Source organism: Corylus avellana, chromosome 7 (genome assembly GCF_965113065.1).
Source record: "Corylus avellana chromosome 7, dhCorAvel1.hap1.2, whole genome shotgun sequence".
In the NCBI taxonomy this organism is placed as follows: Eukaryota; Viridiplantae; Streptophyta; class Magnoliopsida; order Fagales; family Betulaceae; genus Corylus; species Corylus avellana.
Window position 1 is genome coordinate 28,279,248 of NC_142496.1, and position 12,779 is coordinate 28,292,026.

General features: G+C 35.3%; 2 protein-coding genes across 2 annotated transcripts; one reads left to right on the top strand and one right to left on the bottom strand.

The window, feature by feature from the left end:
• On the top strand, window positions 1–556 carry LOC148584751 (small polypeptide DEVIL 4-like). The gene has a single exon (XM_088518363.1). The coding sequence runs from the start codon at window positions 202–204 to the stop codon at window positions 328–330; it is 129 nt and encodes a 42-aa protein (XP_088374489.1). The 5' UTR covers window positions 1–201; the 3' UTR covers window positions 331–556.
• A 4,482-nt stretch (window positions 557–5,038) lies between these two features.
• SOG1 (NAC (No Apical Meristem) domain transcriptional regulator superfamily protein) lies at window positions 5,039–10,352 on the bottom strand. The gene is made up of 6 exons (XM_059599485.2): window positions 10,190–10,352; window positions 9,115–9,253; window positions 6,765–6,951; window positions 6,108–6,610; window positions 5,494–5,904; window positions 5,039–5,343 (listed from the first exon to the last, which is right to left on the bottom strand). Exons 1-6 carry the CDS (start codon window positions 10,195–10,197, stop codon window positions 5,290–5,292), a joined length of 1,302 nt encoding a protein of 433 aa, XP_059455468.1. The 5' UTR covers window positions 10,198–10,352; the 3' UTR covers window positions 5,039–5,289.
• Between the last annotated feature and the right edge of the window lie 2,427 nt (window positions 10,353–12,779).

Sequence of the window (12,779 nt, forward strand, 5' to 3'; positions counted from 1 at the left end):
TCTTTACTCGACCATCGTGAGCCTCTATTCCACTTCCTCCACCCTATATATAAACCTCCCTCCCCTGCACTTTCACACCAACACCACCACCACAACAACAACATCAACAAGAAGAAGGCTGCTGCTGCTGCTGCTGCTCACTCCAGCAGCTCACTCCACAAACACACAAGGAAAAAAGAAAATATTGTAAGATCAATAACGATGAAGATGAGCAGCGGCACCAAGAGAAGGCTGTCAACCAGAGGACTTGGAGGGGTCCTCAGAGAGCAGAGGGCTCGGCTCTACATAATTAGGAGATGTGTCGTCATGCTCCTCTGTTGGCATGATTGAAACCTGAAATCCCCCTAGCAAGCAAGCAAGCCAGGGCATGCAACAAGCAAGGATGAGATCGAGCTTCTTCTCTTTGTTTTTTGTTCTTTTTTCTTTTTTCCTTTCCATGGTGGAGTGTAAATAGCAGCGGCGGTAGCAAATTTTGTATCAGTTTCGCCTTAAATGCTAGATGTAAATCGGATAGCGTGAACTAAAATTCAAGTTTTGTCATCTTCTTTATTCTTAATTTCTGTGTCTTCTTTTCCTCAAGCCATCATCATTGGATCCCTCCCTCAAAGCTTAATTCCATCGATCAAAGCTCAAGATTTTGTTGAATCTCTGCTAACTACAGAAGTGTACGGATTCACAAAAACTGGGTTCGATCAAGAGTAATCTATCAACAAAACCCACAACAATCATAAGTCAAACGTTTTGAAACCGCAAATCCAGACCCAAATTGCTTAGAGTTTGTAACCAATCTAGTATTGTAAAAGCTAAGAATTGATTAGCTTGATAATGGCAATAGATAAATCTATTTTCTGTTTAAATTAAGAAGTTATATGATCGGTTTTCACACAAAAATATGCTAGGAAACAAGACAAATACATATATAGGAACACCAGGATTTACGTGGTTTACCATAACTAGTACTATGTCCACAGAATTGCTACAGTTTTTCATTATCATAAAGATGATAACACAGAAGAGATTCATATATATGTACATAGCCGCTCTGTTCAACTGACACCAGGGCTACAGACCTAAAGGTCAAATATTCAAACTATTCTCTTTATGAAATTTTGAGTCAGGAGCTTTAGCCTCAGTCCACGGAATATAACCTACTAATATTAAAAGATAAGATAGAAGAAAAGATTTCTGTTAATGGGCCATAACCGTTTATAATCTGGAGAATTAGGAAAAGTGATGTAGGCCCATTAATCATTTGAAGTGAAGATAGGATGTGCTAAGTGTACAAATCATACTGCTCAATCTACCATCAAACTATTTGTTTGCCCATTAATCATTTGAAGTGGAGATAGGATGTGCTACTTGTACAATTCATATATATATATAAGCTACTCAATCTAGGTACTGTTTGGAGAGGACATCTCCAAAAAGCGTTTAGACAAGAAAAATAATGTATTGTAATTAATACGGTTTGACGTTTTCCTCTAAATCCATTTAATGACAAAATTCCTTCTTATCTTATAAGCATTTTTAACGTCTTTTTCATTTGTCTAAGAAAATGTTAGAAACACTCTAATTATTTTACTCCTTCACGTGGCAGTGTCACTTTAGGATCCCAAAAAAATTTTACTCAAATAGCAATGCAACGTGGTTTAATTGAAACTGACACAAATCTTATGTGACTTTGTGCTACGTAAGTAAAAATTGGGTTTTAGATGAGTCCCTATTATATCTCTTGTCTCCTCAACCAAAAATAAAAATTTGCCCAGCCTCCATGGGTGACCAACCACTTCTTTGATTGTTGGGACCACTCCTGACGTGAGATTTAGTGGTCTCAACTACCTCACATGTTGATTGGGGGTGGCATTAACCACAAGATGAATGGAGTGATTGCAACCACTCCCGACATAAGATTATCCAAAATCTAGTAATCCTTACCCGTATAATAGTTGATAGTTGAAGATAGTATTAACGAGGAGATGGAAGGACAACATTTTTTTAATTTGATGTGGTAGCGCTGCATCAATGAATAGAGGAAAAGGGAGTGAGATATAAGTACATTAGTCTATAATAGAAATTGGGGTAAACTCCGATTAAAAACAAAGACCGTTAGGCAATCACTATCATAACCTTATCTTCGATCTTCTTGTCTTCAAACAAACAACATTAGCCAGTTTTAAATCATAGTTAACGCAAGGCAGTGTCTTTGGGCAACTTTGTGAACGTTAAGTGGTCAAAACTCTGTTTGTGGGCCGGTTGAATTATTGCCTCCCGACCCACATTCACGTGTGCCACGTGTATGGTGAAATCTTTTTGGTTGTGGGCCTACATCCAATAGTCTACTGTCTGTGACTCTGTATACCCTTTTGTTTGTTCCAGCCCTTTTGGTATGCACAGAGGAGAAGAGAAACCATGGACTGGTTTTTTAAATATTAATTTATTATATATATATATATATATACAGGTAAAATTTTAAATATAGAGGTGTACAGCTGACACGTTTCAAAAATAGTGACAAAGCTCTTGAGGGGGTCCCTTCTGATTGTCTTTCAGTATTCCTGCAAGAACAGCTAAAATTCAAATCGGATGGGTCAGATTGTCAGGTATATAGAGGCTGAATACGGAATCTAAATCTAATTATTATTAGAACTCCAGACGACAGCGTTTCCTTTTTCTTTTTTTTTTTTAATATTTTATGAAAAATTAAAGGACAACTATTTTTAATAAAATATTTTTTTATAAAAAAAATCCAAGTAATTTGGAAGAAAATAAAAAATTGGTCAGAGGAGAATAGATATACTGTGGTCGGCCATATAAAAGAATGCCACCTGTAGGGAGAGTGAAAAGGAGAGACAGGACGTGAATGGTCAAAATGGCAGCCTTATCCTGCCCACGTGCGCCTCCTAATCCTCAACCCCACCATATACGTCTGATTCTTTTTTCAATGAAGAAAACACGGGTCCCACTCAGGCCACCCCCGCATGGCACCGCATGGCACATCCTCTTCATCATGTCATGCCATTGCATTTGCCCTCCATTTCCAATAATGTACAGCATGGATTCTTATCTTCCTCCCCCAACCACATCACAATTGGGTTGAGAAGGCCCAACATAAACTATGTACTTTCGAACACAAACAACGTGCATGCGCGCGCAACAATAACAATCTTATATTCTCTCAATTAACAATTTTTTTTTTTTTTTTAATATTATCTCCATTATATAATAATCATATAACAATTTTCTAAATAGCACTATTACAAAAATACTTATATGTGTTGACATATGATTAGTGAGTGTTGACATTTTCTTTAGTGACTGATAAAGCTCTAATAATATCACGTTGTTAACTTGTAAAGAAAAAAACACAAATTGGAAGCGTAACATTATTCATTCTCGGGAGATAATGACATTGAATGGTGAAAAGTTAGGGGGTTAGGTAGCCACAATTGTTGTCATTCTTAGGTAGTAGATGACGGGAATTGGTGGTGGAGGGTGGCAATGATTGGCGGCAGACAACCGCTACTTGTTGCAGCAGCGGTGGTGGCTAGCAATAATAGATTTGGGCCTGCTGAAACATGGTAAGAGAGCAAATGGAAAAAGTAGATATGATCATCATTGCCAACTTCAATTGCATATCGAGCTAGAGCCAAAATGGCCAGGGTGTTGAGGTCCTTTGTGTCTGTTCTTTTAGTAATATCATTGCATCGAAGAAAGGAGAGCATGGCCCAGAAACGGTGCCGTTGCAATTGGTTTATACTTCATAGTTTATACACCTAACCCAAGACCAAGAGGCTCGGATGCCCTACACTTATATATGTAGGAAGTAGAAGGGCACTCTCCTACAATACAACATGCTGCCAGGCTGCCAACCAAGGGCGATTCACTGGTTAGCAGGACAGGTCTTTATCTTGGTTCCCCCACCAGCAATCATAGTGCACACGATCGAACAAAAGACACCAAGCACTGAGGACCTCTTTTTGACTAACTCCTATGCCTAGCCTAGGTACAGTGTCCTCACAAGCCATTTTCAAGCCAACCTGTGCTGCTCTCATTGACTCATGCATTCAATATGCAAATGTCGTCTTCACTGTCGGCAGCATGAATTCTTCCAATAACAACAAGGTCCACACAGTATTCTACTTTATATTCATTCAGTTCTGTCCTACAACACTACCCTGCATTTATTCAAGCACTGAAGAGGAAATTGTTCGACTAAATTTGAACAACAATGCACTCTCTAGGAAAAATATCTAGTGGGTTCTATTTAGGGTGGATAATTTTTGATATTACTCGCAAATTAAATACGAAATTAATGGATTAAAGTTTAGTAAAATAAAAGTCAAATCAAACCAAATCAATTTTTGATCCAACACTTAACTCAAGGATGATCCGCATAATCCATATAAATTAAAAAAAAAAAAAAAAATCACCATTACAAAATTAAAATCCTAATTAAAGTCTAAGACATTAACAAAAAAAAAAAAAAAGAACCTACCCTCAAACTCAACCCTAATTGTAAAGAAATAAGTTCACAATTCATTTTGATATCCAATAATCGGAAATTATTGTGCCAATATTTTTGTATGAAATGGCATTCTCATGCCCAATAATTGCAGATTTTGTTAATTAGGCAATTTGTGCACATCGAGTCGAGTCGAGTTAGGTCAACCCAACATGTTATGTTTATTAAATAAGTTATGCAGTTCAAGTCACCACGTTATTTTAAATAGATCGTATTAAGGTTAACATGACTAACTATTTTAACTATTTTAATTAAATAAGTCGGGTTTGAATTGACACACATGCCTCAAAGCCCAAACCCACTAGGCGAAGAACACAAATGAACACCCCTAGCTGGCTAGCAGTAGTACCAGAGACCAAAAGTCCCTTTCTTCTCCCCACAAATAAATAAATAAATAAAATAAAGTATTAACTTTGCAGCAATAATGGTAGATAAACATATGTTTGAAAACTGCTACCATCAAGCCCCGGAGCAAACTCTGAGAATAAAAACATAAGAGCCATTGTAACTCGAACATTTAAAGAGAACAAATAGACCATATCATTGATCTATTTTCAAACGTAGGTTATACTTACAGCATATGTTATATAAACAGGAACTTTGCTGCCATAAATTACAATTCAAGATGCCCAGCAAAAGATTACACTTTGCCTATATAGATAATACGGTTCAACTTCTCCATCAAAAAATTATACTTCAAACATAGGCAAAGTCTACACAAAAAGTGGCCACAAAAATACAAGAAGATCGAAAATGTCAAACCATATTTAGTCACTCTTGCTCACACCCCATGCTGTAAAACTTTCCTGCGATCCAAAATCCTACAAAACCATTTGAGAAAAAACATTGTAATCAATTCCAAGCACAAAAAGGAACAAGAAAAAAAAAACAACCAAAGGATGTTCAGGAGCAACATCAAAATTCGATTATTTTAAAATAAAGCAGACAAAATGGCAGAGAAGGCAGCATACAAGCTGGCTCAGTCGGAATTCTGGAGGTGTATCAAGTTCTATGTTTGGTGGATCAAGGACAAGATTTTGGCACTCCTCTAGATCCTTCTTTAAACGCTCGGCTCCTAACTGAGCATAATCAGAAAGAGAAGGTCTGTCCATCCCTGCTCCATCATTCCCATCTCCATTCCTATCTGGAGACTGGCTCTGAAGAAGATCATCGCACAGAGACAGCCCTTCCACAAGTTGTTGAGAATTCAAAAGATTCTGTGACTCACTGTCCCACCATTTTGGATCTTCCTCAGCACAAACATCATTATTATCCGTCACTTCATCAGCATGAGCATGATTCCCTGCCTTTAATTGATCATCATAATCAGGCCTTTCGTATTCAGGTAGAACCTCATTTTCCATACATTCAATCTCAGGATGCTTCAGTGAAAAAGCAAAGTTGGGAAACAATGTAAACATCAGTATCTTGTCTTAATATAAGCACTAGTATCAAAATGAAAAAGGTATATATTAGAAAATAACTTATTTTTGAAAATTTGCTGTTAACAGTCCGAGCATGCTACATCTCAATTCTTCCTGACAAAATACTATTTATCACAAGGAGTCTAAGAGAGAGGTTATACCTGAGCAGCAGAAACTGCACAAGTATCAGTAACATCCCGTCCAAGGTCAAAGTCTGAATGATGCCTTTCAGTACGAGGAGGGTCAGGAGTCACAGACTTGGGAGTAACAGGATCTACTTTTCCAATCACTGGATCAATATTTTCAGGGAAATCTTGATCTGCTTTATCACCCTGCTTGACTTGCTGCTGCTGCTGATAAAATATTTTAGAGATAACATACTCCCCATCCTTTTCATCCTCCCCAGTTCCTAGGTGATATTGATGCATAACCCAGTTAGTTTTCTCAGGTTTTCCTCCTTTGACCATGGTCATATACAGAACCATTATTTTTTTACACCCTTTTTGAACCCCATCCAAGATCACCGGTTTGGTCCGACCGGTCTTGTGCCAGCGGACATCACCAAAATCATCGCCGTGTATCTTTCTACGCTTACGAGTTCCTGTATTGTAAGCCTTGATAGCTCTATGAAAAAAGTGACATGCACTTCCATCTTGCTTGACACCTTAAATAATTATTTACAGTTCAAAATTAAAATAAAGTAATGACAATTAAGCAGAAAACAAAGAAAAACAACTCCCACCAACCTAGTAGATTCTTTTTTGATGAGTAAAAGTATACTTATTAACCGCATATGCAGTTACTAAACTCCCACCAACCTGGTAGATTCTGCGGATGGGTATAACAGATTCCATCATCTTCTTCAACAGATGGGATAAACTCATCAATAAAAGGATGAGGTTTAAAATCCCCTACTCCAACTTTTGCAAGTAAGTGCCAGATAATCTCTTGATCAGATGGATCAAACTTCACACCTCTTGGTAGTCCTGGCCACTCTTGAGCAACCTAAAAACGAACAGGATTCAAATAATCTGAATATTTACAGGTGCTATAGTTTTTCTTATGATTAGAAAACTTAAGCAACATTAAACAATTATGTTTAACAATAAGTGCTGGAAAATTTATACAACGTTGTTTTTTTTTTTTTTTTTTGGTACTTGGAGCCCACAGAACCTTGAGATTTGGGCTGAGATGGTCAACATCTCAAAATGCAGAGCCTTTTGAAATCCCAATTTACAAAACGTACTTCGTATATCCTAAAGAAAGCAGCGATAAGATGCAGAGAGATGTGAGCCCATCATCTTCAAAACAGAAGATGTCAAAATTCAAAGACCTAATGAACCAACCAGAGGTCAATACACTGGCAGCTCATAAACAATTGTTGAGGATAACACAACCCTAACTCAGTGAAGTGTTCCGGTTGGAGCCATCAAGTTGCATTCATAATAACCCATTGCAACTTGTTGATAGAGCGTGTATCATAAGGTGAGATGCACTGTTCATCTCACCCAGAATACACGCTATCACCAGTCAACGAAATCAAAATGCTGAAAATTGCCAGTTCTATTTGTCCATAAAACCAGAAATTTCTCATAAAAAAGCAGTAGTAGGAGGCCACAGGCACCATACAGCTCAGTCAAACTGTCACAGGCAGAAAGTAAAGAATAGAATTTTGTAACACAGACATGGAACAAATAATGCAACTTTTATCAACTAGCCACAGGCGAAAGGTCAACGTTAAACCAAATTAGTTAAGCTATGAGCATACGACTAGAAGCATGCACTGAAAAAAACCCACTTGAGCTCAACCAGTACACATTATTGACTTTACGGTATAAACATTTGTCTAGAATCCCTTCCAGGCAAGAAACCTGAAAAAGAATCTGTCATTGCTACTGGTGATAGTCTGATACATGTGGTATAGGACGCACACAACTATGAAAAGCAGAAGTGTCTTTCTTTACTCCTGCAAGTGCATCATGTGAAATCTGAAAGCAAGCAGATAGCATTTTCTTTTGTGCTGAGCACAAGCACGATAACTTCAGTGAGCATGTGAAGTACCATGCACTGAGATAGTGGAGGACCCAATGTTGATTCACATAGTACCGCACTTGTGGAGCTGTTGTAGCTCTAATGGTCACCTCTTTGTATGTCAAAAAGGTAGTTAATTGCCTCAATGCAGTCATTAGAGAGTATCTCCTTAGAAATTTAGACAAATATAAGTTTCGCAATCAGGGCATGGTATGAAAAATATTTTTACTCAGAATCGTCTTCAGATCTCTAGCAAATATACTGATGACTTATTATGCTATTATGCTGACAAGTCATATGTTCCAGACTTTAAACTGTAAGAAAAGGTACTTGGATAAAGAAACATAAGTTATAAAATGTTTTGCTTTGTTAAGAGCAGCTTTTACATGTGACTGCCAGAATCTATATTTTTGCAAAAGCATTTTCAAATTCACAAGTGATGAATGCAGCCTTATTAACACAACCACCACATATTCATATTGAAGAAAAGGAAGTCTCTTTTGTTTGAATTTCATGTCATTGTGGATCAAAAGTGTAGCTTAGGATGCCGGAATTTTTATAACAGACTAGGAAAATAAAATAAAATGAGTCATTTTCTAAATAAGCAATTGTACTAACCAGATATAGCAAAGTTTTATTTCAATTGATATGTAACTTTTCCCCTACCTTAAAATTTTTGTGAAATTCAAGCATCATCACACAATCTTTTCTTTACAAATTCTACTACAAAAGCAATTATGCAAAGCATAATACAGATTTATGCTGCAAAATTGCATCCTAATCAGCCTGCATAATTTAATCAATGTGACTCAGGAGATATAAGCAAGTTCAGAAAAGAAAAATAAATAATAAATAAATAAAAGGATTTTTTTTTTTTGGAAAATACAAGAAAATGAAAAGAAACAATGTAATGGGCCTGCAAGCAGCAGCAGTAAGTGAAACATGCAATCAAATTTTTATCATCTCAAGAAAATCTGTAAACAACATTAAATCAAAAGTATGTCACTTTCAGCTTGTACCAATTTTTCAACACATACAATCTGAATTTCATATCATGAACTACTTACTAATGTCTTTTAATTATTGAGAATTAGACTGATGATCATATTAAAGCATAAGAAAAGTTAGGGATTATACATCACTGTTGTCAATCATAAACTGGCACTTGGGACAAGCTCTCGTGGGGTTGCTTTTCCATACGACTCTTTCATGACATGTTCCAGATGCACTCTTGATTTTTGTTGCAATTCTCTTACTGTCCACCAACCATGATGGTCTGCAAAAACAACAAACATTAGCTATAGGAAAAATCATGACTTGTTTCTAATCACAACACCCTAAAATATTCTACAGCCTGTTGCATCCTGTATAAATCAGACATGACTAGAGGAATGTGATGACCATGGTGCTTTGGTTCAACACAATCTATGCAGATCGTATTTGGTTTTCTAAGAAAAAAAGTAATGCAGGTGTGACAGAACCATCAAAACTTTTTCAGCTATGCAGTTGTAGAAAGCTTGTGAAAACACTTTTTTCGCCCACCATTAACCCTTGATACGTTGACATCACCCAGACATTTTTTGATGGTTGTGGGTTGACTCTTATCTTTTTAGGTTTTATTTAGTTTTCTCCAAAAATCAATTCGTTGAGCTTAACCCATACACAGAATCAGTCTGGATGACATAAATCCTACAACTTCTTCAGTACAATACCAGCAACCAGGCACAAAGTTAGATGAGGGGCCATCAACACTAAAGGTTTGTGTTATCATCACTATAATCATTTCCTAGTTACTCAAAATGACTTTTTTAGTAAATCAATTAAATGCCCGATTACCCTTGCTTAAACCAATATTTACCCATGATGGCAAATATCAATGGCTACAAGTCGATAGAGCTTAGAAACAAATAACAATCATCGACAGCTTTAGTTGAAAAAAGTGTTTCCTCTTTATGTAACCGTTGTCTCATATCTGGCAAAGAGATTCAAGAACTACAAACACTTTTTATAGCCCATTGACTCACTATATTTTGACCCAATAACTGCCCAGACGGTCTTCCATGGCATGCTGTTAAAAACCAATGAATTTCACGAAAATCCCAGTAATATACAAGTAAACAATAACACCCATTAACTATTTGGTCTTAATGTACAGTAATAATGGGTCAAAAGAAGAATTTTGAGATGAAGTTCACAGAGAGAGAGAGATTACCCAGCCATGGGAGGAGCGGCGGTGACGAGGTCAGAGAGATTCAGAGACCGTCAATTTTCTCGTCTTCGCTGATTCGTCTGCTCACTGCTAGGACTCTTCCACTCGTGCAGATAAAGAGAGAGTCGAGAGACACCAATTTTCCTTTTAATTTGTTGTTCCTAATTTTTAATATTATTTTTATCCTTAATTTGAAATTTGAAAGGGCGTTACTGTTCTTCTCTCTCTCTCTGAAGTAAATAAAGGCGGCAGTGGCTGGTCATCCTTCGATCCTCCACATCAACGGTTCCTGGAGTTCCTGATTTTTAATGGGAAAAGAAGAAAAAAAAAAAAAAACAAACAAAACAAAAAGAAACCGGGGTTTCATGGAATATTTGGAATTTTGGAGGCAAAACGACGACTACGAGGGTTTTCATAGTTTCTTTTTGTCTTTTTTTTTTTTTTTTTCTTTTTTAAAAAAAATTCATATAATTTTTATGAAAAATGTATAATAAATCTTTAAGTCAACCCTTCAAAATTTTAATATTTCTAAACTTTTTTTTTTTGAAAATTTAGTCCATGGGTCAATTGAAATAACAATAAAATCTCTGCCGTTAAAATTTTTTAACAGATGTTAAGGTAACTCAAAACGTACCATTTAACCCGATTAAAATATTATTTTTTTATTAATTTAATTTAAAAAATTAAATCTTAAACAAAAAAAAAATTTGAAAACCACCCTTGGGGGTGGCTTGCACCCCAAGCCACCCCTAGGGGGTTTGAGGCCACCCCAAACCCCCCTAGGGTGGCCGCAAGCCACCCCATGGGTGGTTTGGGGTGGCCTGCGCCCTGGGGGTGGCTCCAAGGGGTGGTTTTCAATTTTTTTTTTTTTGTTTTTTAGATTTAATTTTTTTAATTAAATTAATAAAAAAATTAATATTTTAATCGGCTTAAACGGTGCGTTTTGAATTACCCTAACGTTTGTTAAAAAATTTTAACGGCATTAATTTTATTGTCATTTCAATTGACCCATAAACTAAATTTTCGAACAAAAAAAAAACTTAAGAATATTACAATTTTGAATGGCTGACTCAATGATTTGTTATACATTTTCCCTAATTTTTATTTCAATAGTCTCTAAAAAAGTAGAATGCTTTGTCGGAAGAATTTCACTTTATTAGCCACCAATTATATTATCGGCCTCATGACCAATATTAGCCTACAAACAAATAATGGATCACAACTCTCATAACTTTTAGGGCAAGATGAAGTAGAAGAACTAATCCTAGCCTATAAATCCTTATACTAGGTATAAACTCTATATTGAAATACAGTATATTGGGTAGACTTTTCTAAAATGAATTAACTTAGGCGTCAGACTATCGGAGTAAGACCTGCTAACACCTCACCGGCGACGGCGAGTTCTCTTAATTGGTTATTGTCTTGCATGAACGTGAAGATTGAAAATCAATGACATCTCAAATAACGTGCAAATTACACAAATTGAAAACTGTTAGACAAAAAAAAATCCTAACAATGCTCAAGAGAGATAATAAATAAAAATAAGGTACCAGAGTTTTAATATGTGACAAAATTAATACATTTAATCAATTTAAAACCCTGTTCATCCACCATTTGAGAATATTATTTTATTTATTTATTTATTTTGATATGTCCGCACAAGAGGGGAGATGAAATGATTCGAACTAATGACCTCCACTTCAAAAGACGTGGTCTCTAACCAATTAAACTAGCACTTAAATACCATTTGACAATAATTGAATATTCGTCATTCGTATAAAAAATAATGTTAAGATCAGCAAATATTGCCACATGTACTTGACCTTAACAAAAAAAAATTATAAATAATAAATATTGCCATATTTTTATCTTAAAATTATAAAATAATAACAAAATTATAAAATAATGTCATATCAACATTATAAGGTAATTTTAAGATCAAAATATGGTGTGAGTAATGCTACTCTTCACACCAATTTCATACAAACTAATGTGTTTTAAGTAACTTTTCTTTTGTTTTTGTTTTGTTTTGTTTGTTTGTTTTTTTTTTTTTTTTAAAGTACTTGATATGAAAAGCCTTTTTTTTTTTTTTTTGTAAAACATTTTGAACTTTATTCATAAACTACAAGATATGTCATGTTAGTCGCTATGAAATGAGTGTTAATATTATTTATTACTTATGTAGTATATAGCATTATTATTATTATTGTGTCCCAAAAGGTAATCCACCGGTGAATTGACACATTAAAAAAATATAATTAAAAAAGAAGGAGTGTGATTTAAAAAATAGAGTAATATTATATATCATTATTTTGTCCCGAAATGTGTTATACAATCATCTTTAAACCGCATTTTTTTTTTTAACAAATTCAATATATGAACCATTAAATTTGTAAACTCATGTAGACTCAAAAAAAATTCAACGGTGAATTCATCCATTTACTATAGAGATTGTTAGAAGATGGTTAAAAAAATATTGACACGAATAATTTATTTAAAAAAATAATATACAATATTCACTATAACATTATGATGCAGCACTACCAGTCCGCCGTTCAAATTGTGACAAAATGCTACTCTGCCTATTTTGTTG